This window comes from Xenopus laevis, chromosome 2L (genome assembly GCF_017654675.1).
Source record: "Xenopus laevis strain J_2021 chromosome 2L, Xenopus_laevis_v10.1, whole genome shotgun sequence".
In the NCBI taxonomy this organism is placed as follows: Eukaryota; Metazoa; Chordata; class Amphibia; order Anura; family Pipidae; genus Xenopus; species Xenopus laevis.
Window position 1 is genome coordinate 98,526,866 of NC_054373.1, and position 16,495 is coordinate 98,543,360.

The following is a 16,495-nucleotide window of genomic DNA, read 5'->3' on the forward strand; positions in this document are numbered from 1 at the left end:
CATGTAAATTGCAAATCTGAATGACTTGCTAGTTAGAGGGATGGAATAGAGCATGTCTACGTACCTCCCAGGCCCTTTGTGAATATAGTGCTGTCAAATGCTAGCAGTGTTTTTTTTTTTTGTGTTTTTGGGGAGTGTGCAGGTCTGGAGCTCAAATACCTGTGCTCATGGTGCAAAGTGCGGGGCAGTGTTAAAACCTTCAAAAAAAACAAAACCAAATAAAAAATGGTGATTTGCACTCTACCCCTTATATCAACACTGTATTATTCCAAATGAAAATATATATATATTTTATTAAATTTATAAGTTTATTCATATTTTAAAAAGCATTGTATAAATGTATTAATTTGCAATCTTAGTAGGATGTACATATTTTAAGTTTGGGATAATGTAATAATGGCTCACATTTCTACTGAACAAGCAATAGAAGCAGTGAAAAATGTCAAGGTGCTGGGAGTTATAGGGATGTTGGCTTTTTTTTCTCCTGTAAGTGCAACTATGCTTTTAATAAAGTTTTTTTCAATTTTGTACATTTGCTGTAGTATCTGAATGATATATTAAATGCTAGGACCCCTAATAGTCCTTACTGATCACAGGTTCTCCCTGCTATAGTGCCCAATGATATACTCTCAGTGTGTAGGACAGATATATTTGTTTTTTTTTTTTTTTTGGGGGGGGCCTGGCGTTATTCAGGGGATTGTCGCAATCCAGAGTGAAGAGGCACCCTCCCTTTTTTTTCATTATCTATTATTTTATTTATGGTTTGTGTGTGTCTGTGTTAAGTAAATCGTCCCCAATTAGTGTTTTGGTGACAAAACTTATTTACACCATGGACATATATTTCCCCCTCATTTATATATAGTTTTTTCTTCTGGATTAGAGACTAACCCAGGGAATACACATCCTTTATTTTCCCCCCCCCACTATTTTTTTTGATTTATAATACTTTTGTAGGCGATTAAGGGGTTTGGGGATTTTTGTTTACCAAAAACTACGAGATTTTTTTGTGTTGGTGTGGGGCACTTGTTTGGGGCAAAACAAACTTGAATTTTTCCAGATTTATTATACCCGATGTTGCAAAAAGCCGGAATCCGAAAAGCCAGCATCTCAAACCTGTTGAGGTCGTGTATAACTCAATGGCAGATGTCCCTATCACAATTTTAAGATATTGTGGTCTACACTGGGTTTAGCCAAATAATCTGTAAAAATTGAGCGATTTGGGAAAAAAGTCCTAAAAAATCATATGATTCAGGTTTTTGCTCGATTTTATCGAGTCTTTCCGCAATCCCATTTTTTAGAGTTATTTTAATGATAAACAAGACAAACTCATGGGTGGGAGTTTGGTCAAGCTTTGTTTACATAGACGTGTTGAGCCTCAAATAACCTAGAACCAATAAATCTGAGATTATTCTAGCTTTTTAATTTGAAAAATAACCCTTCCGATGTTAGGTTAGCTCTGTAGATTAAGCTCGTGGATTGAATACACTTGTGTTGTGTTAGATTGCAATTCTCCAGGGCTAGCTTTTTTTATATGTTGGTCCAATGGGGGGATTTTCTTGAGGAGGTACTTTAGGGGGCGGTTTCTTCGCATATGTGGTGTATATTAATGGGTGAAAGGTGAGCTCTCTCTCCTTGGCTTCTTCCTCAAAAATGGTGAGTATGGTTTTATTTTTTTAAGATATGAAAATAATTGTTACTCGATGGTTTTGTTAGTGCGGGGGATGAGCCATAGCGTTATAAGCAGGTGGGTGAGGGCCAAAGGGCGCTCAGTTATGTGTTTATTAATACAGTCAACTGCGAAAAGCTGCGCAGCACCCAACAACAGTATCCTTACATGTATACTTGTGAGATGGGTGTGGCACTTATCATATTTTTTATTAAATATAGAAAAACTTGTGATAATAGTGAGGTTAATTATAACATTGGGTAATGACGAAATGCTTATTTAAAAATTAATTTATTGTTGTTAAAAAATTGTTTATTATATTTTTTTTCCTCGTTTTGGAAATGTTGTTCTATACTCTATCATGTCATGTAAGGGCTGATTGAGGGTGTGGGCCTTCCATAGTTTTCTGTCACTCCAACTCTCGGTGCTTCTTGTTTCTCAGTCCTCATCTTTTGAGTCGGAGTGGCTAATGACTCGTTGCTTGGGTACCTAATACCGTGTTCTTAAGTAAATCATCGGTTATTGATATTTTCGGGGTGTTTGGGATGAGATTGGCACATTCTCCACCAAACCAAGTGGTAGGGACTCTTAAAGGTGCACTATAGGTAACGGAAATCCGCTCATGTGTAAAAGTAAGTTCTATTGTTGGGGGGCTTTGCTTTGTATCTATCTGGTGTGTGGACACTCCCTTTGAACGCTTTTTTTTGTTCTTCTTTATTACTATATTAATTAGTTGTATAATATGGTTTTTCCACCCCAAAAATTTCCCACCTTCCTTCCCTAAGTGTATGTGTGTATGAAATTAATTTCTTGTATATCTCTTTTTTTTATTGTGTCTTTGCCTTGTATGTTAGAGCGTTTTGTCCAGGGACCTCCCACAAGTTGTGGTAGTTTTGCCCTCTCTTGCCCCACCTAGCTCTTATATAGGCTGCCATTATTTATTTGTTGTGTATCGTTTGTCCCTTAATATTCTGCAAAAAACATTTTAATGTGTATATAAGTTATTTCTTATGATCGACTGACAGAGTCCCCTCCCAACTGCTTATGTCGAGACACATCTTTAGATTATCTCGCCCCCTATTTCTATTTTTTATCTACCGGCGGGTTATCGATAAGTTTTCCTTTCAATCAGAGCTATGGCTAATCTTTTTTTTTGTGCATCCACTCCTCGCTTTGTTCTTCTCCTACAAAACTCGTTTGTTTGATGATCTGTAAATTTAGTTGTGTCTCAGCAGAAAAGCCAGTGGGTTATGTTGTAGGGGACAACAGGTTAAAAAAAGTATTCAGTAATATCTGTTTTATTGGAAGTGTGGACTGTAGGGATTGATTTTCCCATGTGTGATGCATTATAACTACTACTTCTGAATTTGATGACAATACATTTATTTTATTTTACTTATTGAACCCTGCCTTTCCTTCCCAGAACTCTATACATTGCTGGCACTGCTCACGTAAATTGCTAATTCCTATCTTTTAGTGACTTAAAACCTGAAAGGTGGACACATTAAAATCTGTGACCTCGGCATCGCTGCAGAAGGAATATTCCATGGGAAGACAACCAGCAGATGTGCAGGATACCCAGGATACCGGACCCCAGAGGTTAGAAAATCTTTTGTAATGCATTTAACACAGGGGAATTAATTAAAAGGAGTGCACACATATTATTCTTTAAAGCATTTGACACAAAGAGAACTTGGTAGACTGGGGCTGTATACCATTAAGGTCTACTTTTAGTAAACATTATCAGGATTTAGCACTTCAAACACTACACAACTATAATTATATCAATTACATTTATTAATATATCCAGATAATGATAAATTCCTATAAGGGTAATCTTGTGCTTATTTGTGCTGTTGGAGAATACTGTTGGTGCTAGGGTTGCCACCTTTTCTGGAAAAAAATACCGGCCTTACTATATATTTATCTTTTTTCCCTATTAATAACATTGGGATTAACCATCATTTTTACCGGCCAGGCCAGTAAAATACCAGCCAGGTGGCAACCCTAGTTGGTGCCTTATAATGTTCTGTTTTACTTGATCCTAACTAAAGCTGGCCATAGATGTAAAGATTTTTAAAAGATCTTTTCATTATCGTAGACCAAGCTTATCTTGAAACAATCGTTTAAATGTACGATTTGTCCATCAACTAAAAAGACCATTTCAAGCAATGCTGTCTAGTTGAAGCCAGGAAAAATTAGGGTAGCTGCCTGCTTTTCCCTGCAAACATAGATAGATTTCACTGTGACAGATACATTTTTTTTAACCTGGCCAATCAATTTTCTGACAGATGTCAGCCGAAAAATCGTTAGATGCACGATTGTTCAATTCCTGTCTAACCTCACGATAATTTGACGGATTGGTTGGATTGCACTAAAATTGGACGTTCAAGAAAAATCTTTGCGTCTATGGGGACCTTAAGCTGCATGAATCCATATTAGTTTCAAAACAATCCTTTTGGCTTTATTGAGTGTTTTAAATGTTTCTTAGCCAACTTAAGCTATGGATCTAAATTGCAAAAAGATCTCGTCCGAAAAAAAAACTAAGTCCCAAGCATTCAAAAAAATAGATCCTATCTATACCTATACAAGTAGGCTTTGAGAATTTTTTTTGATATAATTGTTCTGCTTTTTTCTAAAGGTTTTAGCGATGAAGGGGCTAGCATGTACGAAATGGCTACAGGCAAACTGCCATTTTCCCCATCAGGCAGTAATCTGATGCAGTTCTATACTATCAAGACAACTACACCTAATTATCCACAATCCTTGAGCCAGGAAATGCTGGACCTTCTGCCAAAGGTAAGTGGGAAGTAAAATAATACTAAACCTAAAAATCCAAAGCTTTGTTTAAATTGCACCACTTACTTCTTCAGCACCTGTCTGTAAACTACTGGGCACTAAAAGTTTTTTCAGCTTTAAAATACGTAATTATTGTTTATATTGTTTATATTAGGGGGCCGATTCATTAACTTCGAGTGAAGGATTCGAAGGTAAAAAGCTTCGAATTTCGAAGTTTTTTTTGGGCTACATCGACCATCGAATGGGCTACTTCGACCTACGACTATCGAAGGATTCGAAGTAAAAATCGTTCGACTATTCGACCATTCGATAGTCGAAGTACTGTCTCTTTAAAAAAAAATTCGACCCCCTAGTTCGGCAGCTAAAAGCTACCGAAGTCAATGTTAGCCTATGGGGAATGTCCCCATAGGCTTTCCTAAGTTTTTTTGATCGAAGGATATTCCTTCGATCGTTGGATTTAAATCCTTCAAATCGAACGATTCGAAGGATTTAATCCTTCGATCGAAGGAATAATCCTTTGATCGTACGATCGCAGAATTTGCGCTATATCCTTCGACTTCGATATTCGAAGTCGAAGGATTTCAATTCCTAGTCGAATATCGAGGGTTAATTAACCCTCGATATTCGACCCTTGATGAATCGGCCCCTAAATGTGTGATTGCCTTACAATTGTGTCATGCTTCTCTGGCATCATAGTCATAGCAGCTTGTAAATCCTACCTTTCTATTCACATATGCTGCTTACCGTATCTTTTGTAGATGTTTTGGCGCAAGACAGTAGCCATCTTGACCTATGCTTAGTGCAGTAAATTCTTATGTACTTCTAGTATAAGCTGCTTTACTTCCTAATGTGTGCATAAGAAAACCATAATATAACATCTGCAATTCAAATAAATGTGTTTATTTTTAACTTCTGGAGATGAATAAAAAACAGCGCTTAGGAGTGAACAGGAACATCAGGCAACACCCCTTCTATTCTTCAATCAAGTGGAAAAAGCTGGAAAAGAAAAAACTAAAGACCCCTTTCTGACCAAAAATAGTCAGTACATGGCTTCAGTAATGAAACTGTTTAGTTTTCTTGGTTTTCCTAGAAAACCTTCAGTCTAGCTTATAAGGATGTTTAGACCCACTAACCTAGCTTCTATTAAAGTTTAGATGAAAAAGAGTTAATTATTTAAAACATTTTTGTTTTTTTCTGCATTTACCTCAGGGCTACTTTGAAATGTAAAAAAACTGCTAAACAGTTATCTGTATTGTCTAAAAATTAAGATACTTAAGAAATGTATTCTAAGGACCAGTATTGCCTTTGCAAAATGCTATTTCTTTTTGTAGCTATCAGCCGATAACTTCATAGAGATTTCACCAGGATTCAGCGCTGATAGTTCCAGGAGAGAGAAGGTGGAAGACCTCTCCTATGTGGACTCCAGCTGGAATTGGCAGGAGTAAAGCATTTCACTGTGCTCATGTGGACTAGTGTAACGAACGTACCTGGTGGTCTAGGGGGGACGACGACAGGGACGCCTGTCGCCCCCTCGGCGGGACGCCCGCCTCGACGAGCGGCTTCCTTTAGGCCGCAGGCGCCGGCATCTTAGGGCACGCGCGGCGCGCTCTTGGTTTTCTTAAAGGCGCAGGCGCACTGACGTTGTGACGTCAGCGCCTCTATAAAAAGTGTCGGTCCGCTCATTTTTCTAGAAACTTAATTGTAAGAGGGCCGGGGATGTGAGGGCTGGGACTCCAATTGCCACAAGTGAATAGGATTTTATGATTTCGCTGGGTTCCTTGTTCTTTATTTGAGCCTGGTTTGGCATTAACTTTTAAGGGGGCTCGATATAAACTTGTTTTTTATTTCGCTTGTGTTTGAGGATGGTCCTCTGCCTGGCTATTTTGACTAATTCTGAATTCTGGATCCTGACCTTGCCTGCGTAAGACTTACTCTACTGTTTAACCTTCGATTGATCACCGGTTTTGACCCTTTGGCCTGTTTGACAATTCGTGTTATCTGCCTGGCCTCGACCAGCCTGTATTGTTATCGCTGTCATGGATTGTAGCATCTGTTTGTGTTGTACCCGGTGAGACCTTTTCGTTGTTTTCTCCAGAGAGCCTCCACGTGCTAGAGCTCCTCGCTTCTTTCTGGCCTTTTGCTTTTGGGTGCCCCTCTGAGCTGCGGCAGAGGGATAGGTCTATGAACCTGTGAGCCCTCAGTAATCCACACCCCATAATGTTTGGCGCGCGAGGTAAGGCTTGGAGAGGCTTTCTTCTCTCTCTGGGGAGGAGGGGCCGGGAGAACGGTACTTGTGTCCTTTAAAACTAATGAAGTAGAAGCCTGTCACCGAGGAGGAGGCTTGGCCATTGTGGTAACCCCCCCCAAAAGGTTGGGGGGGGAAGCAAAGAAAACTTTGGCCAACAAAACCACTGTTACTAAAAATAATTTATTTTTGAAATAAATATACGGGGTGACCAAGAAAGCTGTGGTTACGAGAGCTGGAGGAATACATTTACTGTCCTTGTTCACGGGGCCTCAAAACTGCCACTATATTTTGTTCAACCAAATCCCAGGAGGTCATCATAACAAATACCATCCATACAATAATCAATCCATGGCCCAATTTTTGATTTCTTTGACAAAACTGACTTCTGAAAATGATAGTCTCACAATTGTCTAACCCCTGAGCTCATCCATGGGGGCGTACACTCTGTTATGTGTGAGTTACTTAGGAGTGGGGGAGAGAAGCAGAATATTCTTCGAGAAAGAAGGGGCAAGGTTGTATGTTTGAACAGTTTTTGTGTCTAGGAAAGACATTGTTTTTATTAATGAAAGCCTCTTGCATAATGTTTTGGGCCTAAACTTGATATTACGAGTAAATAATAATTTACTAAGTGGAAGAGACATATTACAAGTGTACACCATGCAGGCGCATATGTACCTTTCCTAGACTTATTTTATTATACTCCAAAATAATAATCGCTTAAAGTTTATATATATATTAAATGTTGTATTGTATTAATGAGGCATTATTATATCCACATTATTTTCTTATTACGTGATATAGGATGTGTCAATATGAATTTACTACGCTATGTTTTTGACTATTAGTTAGGATTAAGAATTATGTGGAACTATAAAACCATAGTTATTATCCGCCTTCTTATATGTTTGTAATAAGTATATTATACCCTTGAAAAAAATTTTTTCCCCCAAAAATATAGAGTATCTGTAGTATACTTGAGTATCTTTATACAAATATAATTAATTTTCCTTTAAGTTTTATGGTGTAAAAAGTGGGTAATATAAAATTATAACCCAAGGTATGATAGGACCTATTTTTTTTAGGGTTTTAAAATTTTTTAATTGGGTTTCTTTAAATTAGTGATACTTTATAATATATAAAATAGAATAATGGGGGATGGTAGACGTGATTAGTATTCTGCCATGTACTATTTTAACTATAGTATAAACTTTTTAATGGAGTACGTACATTTTATTGGAATTATTATTCTCATTCTTAGCTCTTGTTGTGGAGTATTTAATTTCGGTGACTCATATTTATTTTTTTATTAAAGAGATTTTTTCCCAAAAAATAAACCAAGGAAGATGTTTTTTTTTATTTTTTCCAAGAAAAAAGGCCCACCATGTATAATACGATGCAGCAATGTATGTGAGTGGTGTGTGAATGTGTATAGAGACCCCCCATTGCATCAATTTAGAAGGTAAAAATAGTTCACCTTCTGATTGACTGCACATTGAATTCAAATTTCTTTATAAAATATAGAAATCTATAAAAGGATGTCTGTATCCTTGTGCCTCTTAGACCCAATAGGAAGTAAAATTGCAGCAGATGGAGCTGCAGTGGTAGGACCTGTTTTTAAAATAAGCCCATTAGAGCCATGAATGTGTGTAATTTAGATGCTGTAGAGTTTAGGGAATATTAGTCAGAGTTGTCTCACCCAGAATTCTGCCTAACTGCAACTTCCTCCTTCCCCGCCCACCATGAGTTATATAGTAGGCCCATCATAATACTTATCTCTCCCCTCCAGGCCTTTTAAATAATAAAAGGCCCTGGTAGTAATAGTACAATGTTGATCCACGGCCTGGTCCAATTGCCGTTTTGGAGCCAGGAAGGAATTTTTTTACCCATCTGAAGCATGGAGATGGCTATAGATGGGTTTTTTGTCTTCCTCTGGATCAGCAGGTTGTTAGGTCACTTAAAATTGATGGACACGTTCACCCTAAATTACTATGTGTCCTTAATCCAGTGATAAATCCTAAACCCATTTATGTAATTTCACCTCTTGACTTGATAGGGACTATTGCAGCACATTGTATACAAAGCAGTGGGAATTTAGATCCTAGTTCTATCTACAGAAATAGGGACAAATAGTGTGTGAATAAATGAGAGAGAGTGTGTGTGTGTGTGTGTGTGTGTGAATTTGTTCCTTACACCTCCCAGACTCAGCTGAGAAGAAAGAGTCCCATGACGGCTTATATGAGCCAGTGCCTGGCCAGAGAGGGAACTATTGCAGTAAGTGATAGGGTGAGCCATTTGCTGCAATAGATGTGTGAATGGACAGTAATAAGATTGAAGCCAAAACCATGAGCCAATTCATCATAAAACATGTCAGTTACTATACCAACCTTTTCTTTGCCTCATGTAAAGATATCAAACCCATATTTTAAGCTCATACCCTCCCATAGGTAAAAAGAAAAAAAATGAAGCCAAGCCAAAAATAGATTTGCTTATGTATTTATATGGAACAAAGTTTACACAAACATTTTTCATTCATCTTCAGTCACTGCACTCGTATAGCCAGTGTGTAAGCATACGTTGAAATACAAATGGAATGGTGCATCTCTACTGTTATATATAAATGTTTATACCATCTCCATGAGTTCCACGTTCAGCACAAAACCAATGACAAATAGATCAAGCACCCAGGCATTGTGCTGGATTCCTGCAATAAAAACACTATTGAGACATAGTTTTGTCTAATTATAAGACTTTTCTATCAGCACGGGGTTTGCAAAGCCTTCACTGAAAGTAAAAGGACCAGTTGTTCCTGTGAAAGAAAAACAATGCGTTTAAGGCAAAAAGCTTTCCCTTATTTAAGATTACCCTGCCTTTTTATACAAAATCCCCACTAGACTCCACACAGATTATTGGTTTGAGAGGAGCAGCACATAAACTGTTATATAGAAATTGAAGGAAAGAGGAGCAAATCACTGAGCGCAAAGAATGCCCCAGGGCCAAGATTCCCCACAGACTTCTTAACAGAAGCCAAAGATTTTGCCTTACAGACAGCAGTGTCCTAAACAGTCTGCTTGTTTAAGGCTCATTTACAAGTGAAAATGCAGTGTGTGCAAAGTGCAATATTGAGCACTTGGGCAAATTCGAGTTTCTTTTTGAATTTTTTGGCCGTTTTCGGTCGAAGTAAAATCGTTAGATTGTAGCAATCATTCGAATCGATTGATTCGAACGATCAAATGATTTTCAAAAAAAAAAAAAAAAAGTTAGACTTTTTAAAACTTAGCCAAATTTTGGCTCTAGGTTCTAGGAGGTCCCCATAGGCTAACAAAGCAATTCGGCAGGTTTAAAGTGGCGACATTACAGAGACAGTACTTCGATTTTCAAATGGTCGAATATTATTTTCAATTTGAATCAAAGTCGAATATGGCCTTTTCGATGGTCGAAGTACCCAAAAAATACTTCGAAATTTTTTAATTCGAAAATTCACTTCGAACTTTGATAAATCTGCCCCTTGGTGTTTTTTTTCTTTATTTTTTTTTTTAAATGTAGCAATTCCTGTTGCTTTGGCACCCAGGCATTTATAGACTATACACACACACAAATTTTTTGGATACTTCGACAATCGAATAGGATACTACGACTTTGAATTTACTTTGAATTTGAAGTAAAAATAGTTCGAATATTCGACCATTCGATAATCTAAGTACTGTCTCTTTAAAAAAAACTTTGACTTCAATACTTTGCCAAATTAAACCTGCCGAAGTGCTATGTTAGCGTGTGGGGATCTTGTGCAACCATTTTCTAAGTCTTTACACATCGAAGTAAAATCGTTCGATCATACGCTAAAATCGTTTGAATCGAATGATTTAATCGTTCGATCGAACGATTTTACTTTGATCGTTCCATGGCAAAATTCGGTGAGAAATACTTTGACTTCGATGCATTTTAATTCGATGGTCAAATTTCGAAGTATTTTTTACACTTCGAAATTCGACCCTTGATAAATCTGCCCCATATAGTATACTAATATATATAGTTTGAGAAAGGCCTTGGCTGGGCCGAAACATCAGTCTTTAGTTCTGCAATAAAGCACTTTTTTTAATTTTAAGTCCTGTGAGTGCGGATTCTTGGAAATGGATATTATTGTGATTTTCCTTTCCTGGCCATCCTCCATTATCAGCTATGCATGGGTTAGCTCCTCTGCTTTGACTCCAGACAGAGGACACTCCCAGACAGAGTGGGGAAAACTTGCTGACATGAAGGATGGCCAGGAAAGGAAAATCACAGTAAGTATGGTCTAATTTTCCTTTATTTCCCTGGCCATCCCTATGTCAGCTACATATGGGATATACCCAAGCTTAATCCATTAGGATTTAAGTAAATGCTATCAAGGATCTATGAAAACTTAAAGCAAATGAGACTACTCACAGAACATTGTACAAGTCCAGATCAGACGGATTCTTCCCCTCATTCTAGCCCATCCTACGCAACTATGTTAACCTGTATACCCTGAAAGGAGAATCCCTGACAACTACAGATGAGGGTCTTGCAAAACTAAAACAGACATTAAAGCATGAATTCTGCATACAAGAAAATCAAGGCAACCATTCTAATTGCTACCCTGATAATATACAGGAATTGTGTGAATGAATACATTCCAAAGAGATGCATGCTGGCAAAACCAAAAACTACAGGCCAATTGTGAATTGCTCAATCTAAGTTTAAAAAAAACGGATGTTTCAGCAAACAGGTATCACATGCCATAAAAGAATCTGTGATTATTTTATAGTAAGACACTTTTGACTTCCATACCTTGACTCCTTGACAATTCCACATATAGTAAGGTGAGGCATTTGATGAATGGGACCTGTGGGACTCCAGGCCTTAATCATCAAAACACAGAGCAAGATTCACGATTATCTGGCATAATGAAAGAAGATCTCAGAACTGAAAAGCACTAAAACTAAATGCATTTTGCTCCTTGCATAGCCCTGATATGTAAGGAAGGAACCCTTTTTTGGATTCTAGTAGAGTAAAATAAAATACCCTAGAGTGCCACCATTGTATCAGACAAACTATGTACAAAATTAGCCCTACCAGAAAAATATCCTTTCAACAAAGCAACCTGTACATGATATCCCCTGAAACAAGCACAGTGTGGGGTAACACCAACATTAAAGTGGCTATGTGTCTCTGCTCTATAAAATCCCATTAGTTTGGGCTAGGAGGATGAATATTCAAAACAATCCCAAGTCTAACACCATATGGGTGGGTGATAAGGTAAGTAATGCCAGTGTCGGATCGTGTCGCATTGTTGGTGGGTTGCCTCATTTGTTGCAAAAATATTACGTATTCATGAGTGTGCATTCCACATAACCACTCAATAACATATACACCTAAATAATAATATATAATGCAATACATTGCTTTTCTGTTTTTTGGGAAATTAAGACAATCCTTAGGTTACCACCTTGTCCCCATCCCCTTATCAATAGCCATCTAGTGACAGAACTATTGCAAAACATTTATTATGGAAGAAATCATACAATATAATAACATTAACTACTGTCACCTTAAACTACCTTTAAAACAACACCTTATAAAAAAAATCCTTAACAACAATATCATTTTGTCTGCAACAATATCATTTTGTCGGCAAAAATGTGTCAGAATAGCATCAACTGAAAAATGTTAATATGGAGAATTCACAAAACTGTCCTTATTGAATGCTACGCCTCTTTTCTTAGAAAACGTTGGGATGGTCGGGAAAACAAGTGGAAATTAGTTCTGTGAATTAGTTGACATTTGAATGGCTCTTTTGTGAACTACCCCATAGTGTTGTAAAGGAGCTTTCGCATGACCCCTCATGACAGAGGGATTTAGATTAAATTCTTTATAAGCTTGAAGAAGAACTGTACACTTCTAGTTTAACAATTACAGTGCATGAGATTATATAAACTTTTAGCTGGTTACTCGGGAAGGGGGCTTTATATATTAGAAAACACGTGACAAGTCCATGGCCATGCTGTCTTCTACAAAACCCTTCAAAGATGCCCCATGAATGATTTATCTGGAATTGTGCAATTTTGTTATCAGCAAAAGGCCTGAGGTATTTACAAAGACCCCCTCCCGGAGAAACTCCACGAACAACACTGGTCCCATTAGAAAATGTTCCATCTACCAACAAAAGGACTTTACTTTTCAGGCTGAAAATGGGTTCTCTTTTGATAAATGGCACCACCATGCCAGTAATCAGAGAAAATGTAAACAAAGGAACTGCAAACAAAGGTTATTACATAAGACAAGTAATTTTATTTATAAAAGTATACATCATCCATACATACAAAAAAAGAAAACAAAATACAATAACCTACTGGCCTGCATAAATGCTCCCTACAAAAAAAAGAGAGTGAGTGCTTGCTTTCAATAATAAAGTTATAGCTCTTCCTTCCATAGATTTGGCTCATTCAATTCCTTCTTGTTTATCTTTAATAGCAACCTGTAAACAGATATAAATATTATTTTATATATAATAAGGCCTTTAGTATTATTTGTGAATATATATCAGAAAGCAATGACCCTGTGTTAGCCATCTTTTAAGAGCTGTACCATTAGTTAAATAAATGCAATAACCTGTTGCAAATGCATTTGCTGGCAAGTATAATACTCAATAAAAAGTAGAATGAGCATCATGGGACTTAATGAAACATACCCACTTTACTATGGGTGTGAATCTGAAAATTCAAATATGCAATAGAATGCAATATTGGTCCGGATTACATTCAAAACCCCCCCTCCAAATAAATATATACTCTAGTTCAGCCCCCTTGCTTGACCATGACTATGCAATCATATATAAAAACGAATCCACCAGGGAAAAAGCACCTTTCCATGATCATGTAAGTTATTAGAGGGGTATATTTTAGAATCAGCTTGTTAGAATGATAATGATACATATCCTAAGACAGTGGCAGTTTTTATAGTGATTTTAGTTGGTTGGCCTTCTGTTCTGCATTTACCTAGCTTGAAGTTTAAATGCAGTTGGGAAGCAGTTTTACCTCCAAGTATACTTGGTACTAGGGTATGAATAAAATCAGTTGTATTTGTATACATATTAACTAGAGATTTTATTTGCATAATAAATATAATTCTAAACAACCTTTCAATGGTGGTTTAAAAAGTAAATGCCATTCAAAGCAGTATCTGTCCTGCTGTTCATATTCTTTGCAATAGTAGTTCTTTCCTGAAACAATGTAGCACAAACCAGATAATTAAGAGACCTGAAGAGGAATGACTTAAGAACCAACAGTGAATGCAGAGCAGAAAAAGATAAATATGGATTTCAACAGCAATAACATTATATACTGCCCTGAGAGCAGCACTCCGCTTGTAAAACAGAATTATTCTGATGTTTCTGAGGTAAACTAAAATGTCCCAATAGGAAATGCCACAAAAGGCACAACATGATAAAATACTGCTTGGCATTTTGTTTAAACGTTTTGTGGAAAATTGTCTGGCAGTAAAGGGTGAATAGACAACAGGATTTTATACATACCCGAAATCTTTCCTCTAAAAGGGAAAGCTCGCTTATCAAGTCTGTGATTGCATTGGTAAATGCCTCTTGGGGGCTGTAGTCTGGTGTTGTCTGAACTCTTATGACAATTTTATGCTCAAGAGGATGTGGGACTTTGTAACCTGCAAACAACACCTGAGGATCCTTCAGCAACTGTCTAAAATAAAATAAGATTACAAAGTCAGACATGCTATCTCAGATGTACAACAAAAGAAGTTATCATAGTAAAAGACAAGTACACCCCCAGAATGAACGATGTTCAGCTTAAATGTTGCTTTATAAAAAAATAAAAGAATACGCTCACACCCACCTTATCTAGTGGGCAAGCATTCCACTGGAGCTTAGATTTAAAGAAGTTGATTTTAACAAGTTGGGCTGAGCTAGATTCACTGAAATTTGGGTTTCTAAGAAAGATTCAGACTATGAGCATGAGCCACTTACATTTTAGAGTCTGTTTGTATGGGATAGGCATGCATTATGTATAATATGACATACACAAATCCAATATGGCAGCCACAAGCTTTTTAGGAGGAGTTAATGGAAATGTAAAGCTAGCTTGTGCTAAAAAAACACAACAAGGGATAGTTTTTCAGTGACTGGGTTGGGGGACTTACCTTGTCCTATAAGGCACAGATTTTCAGACCTCTTGATTTCGAGGCCTCACTCCCTTTCTGGTTCAACAACCCCCCTCCCAATTAGTGTAAACCAAGAGTAAATACACATAAAAATATGGTTGTTGTTATTATCACTATTTTGCTATAGTATCGGTAATATCCAGTAGATCCACCCAAACATCTGAACACGATTAACTTAGGAAGTCAGATTATGGCTGTATTCTTCTGTATAAATTTTCAGCAATTGACTTAAGTCTCCTAACTGAGATGAGCATGGAAACTACTTGACTGATGAACGGACTAATATCCTAGTGAAATTGAGGTCACAGACAGGGAGTTTATTTTGCAAAAAAACATAAAGGAAGGGTAAAGCCAGGGCTGAAGTACAAAGCTATTTGGATAGTGCCGCTCTTCCTTAATTTCAATGAAGTAATGATTAAAAAATGAATACTTACGACTTAATAATATTCCCAATTGTATGATCTTCCTTGTTGATTGTAAACAAACAGGCATTAGGTACCTTGGTATCCTTAGTGATCGTTATCCTAAACATTATCAATAATTATTAATTAGATGGTTATTCAAGATAAAACTTATCTTCATATTTATTGCATAGCAACAGCAGGAAAGAATACAACATACATAAACTGACAGTTGGGTGATAAGGTGAATGGACTATAGGAAGGGGATTGATCAATGCACATTGCCTGGTCCAGTTTCAGAAGTAATTAAGTATCTATGCAAGTGCAAGTATTTTTAAAAACAGGGATTTTAGTTACAAAGTTATGATCATAAAATTGCTATGCCGCCACTATCGGTATGAGTAGACACACAACCAACCTGTGACCCACTGTCCAACATAACCCAAAATACAAAGTGCCATCATCACAGAAATTACATTATCTAAGGGCAAGGGAAGGTGGCAAGTTATACTTTGAAACCTGTGCCTCACGGATCTGCCTCCAATTCCCATTCACAATTTCTACCTGACAGTTACCTGGAAAAAAAATCTTGCATGCAATAGGAGCCTCATTCATTTACTTCCAATTTAATTGCTAGCAACAGGACCGATTGCGTAAAACAGAATCAAATTGCGCATCATTTGATGGTAGCTTGACTAAATTTCAGTAGGGAGCCTAACCTATTCTGGGTTAATGTTACAGCTAGGGCAGCATCCCTGATTTGTAGCAGTCTTTCATCTATGGTCGTGTGCAGGTTTGGGGTTCGTTTAATTAGCAGGAAATGCTGTTTATGGGCCATTATAACCACATAAAACACTTACTTTTTTTCACCCTCGAACAGTAGAAAAGACTCAAACGCTGGTGGCGCGTTCATGGTGCAAGAGGCAGTCCCTGCAAATTTTCGGCTGCTCTCAACACTCTCACTGCCGCTTTGCTTGTTCTGATGACTTCACTAGAACGCGAATGGCGTCACTTCCGTCATCGCAGTTACATCCCATGCTAAATCTTATCCGCAGTTGTCAGGTGGTTTCATGTGGGCACTTACACTGTTTGCAAAGGAAAAATAGATACTAAAACTAACTCTAGTTACTTGCTCGTAATATAGGTCCAACAGATACAAATCAGGGACTGCCATCAACG

At 37.4% G+C, this 16,495-nt stretch overlaps 1 protein-coding gene across 1 annotated transcript; it reads right to left on the reverse strand.

Annotated features, from left to right (window-relative positions):
* Nucleotides 1–12,999: 12,999 nt before the first annotated feature.
* Nucleotides 13,000–16,484, reverse strand: polr2j.L (polymerase (RNA) II (DNA directed) polypeptide J, 13.3kDa L homeolog). The gene is made up of 4 exons (XM_018246871.2): nt 16,177–16,484; nt 15,350–15,439; nt 14,263–14,437; nt 13,000–13,206 (listed from the first exon to the last, which is right to left on the reverse strand). The coding sequence occupies exons 1-4, from the start codon at nt 16,227–16,229 to the stop codon at nt 13,171–13,173; spliced, it is 354 nt and encodes a 117-aa protein (XP_018102360.1). The 5' UTR covers nt 16,230–16,484; the 3' UTR covers nt 13,000–13,170.
* Nucleotides 16,485–16,495: the final 11 nt, after the last annotated feature.

Coding starts and splice junctions, on each gene's coding strand:
- polr2j.L (XM_018246871.2), bottom strand. CDS start 16,229: ATGAACGCGCCACCAGCGTTTGAGTCTTTTCTACTGTTCGAGGGTGAA. Junction 15,440..16,176: donor CTGTTCGAGGGTGAAAAAAA/GTAAGTGTTTTA, acceptor GATAATGTTTAG/GATAACGATCACTAAGGATA. Junction 13,207..14,262: donor TTTTAGAGGAAAGATTTCGG/GTATGTATAAAA, acceptor ATCTGTTTACAG/GTTGCTATTAAAGATAAACA.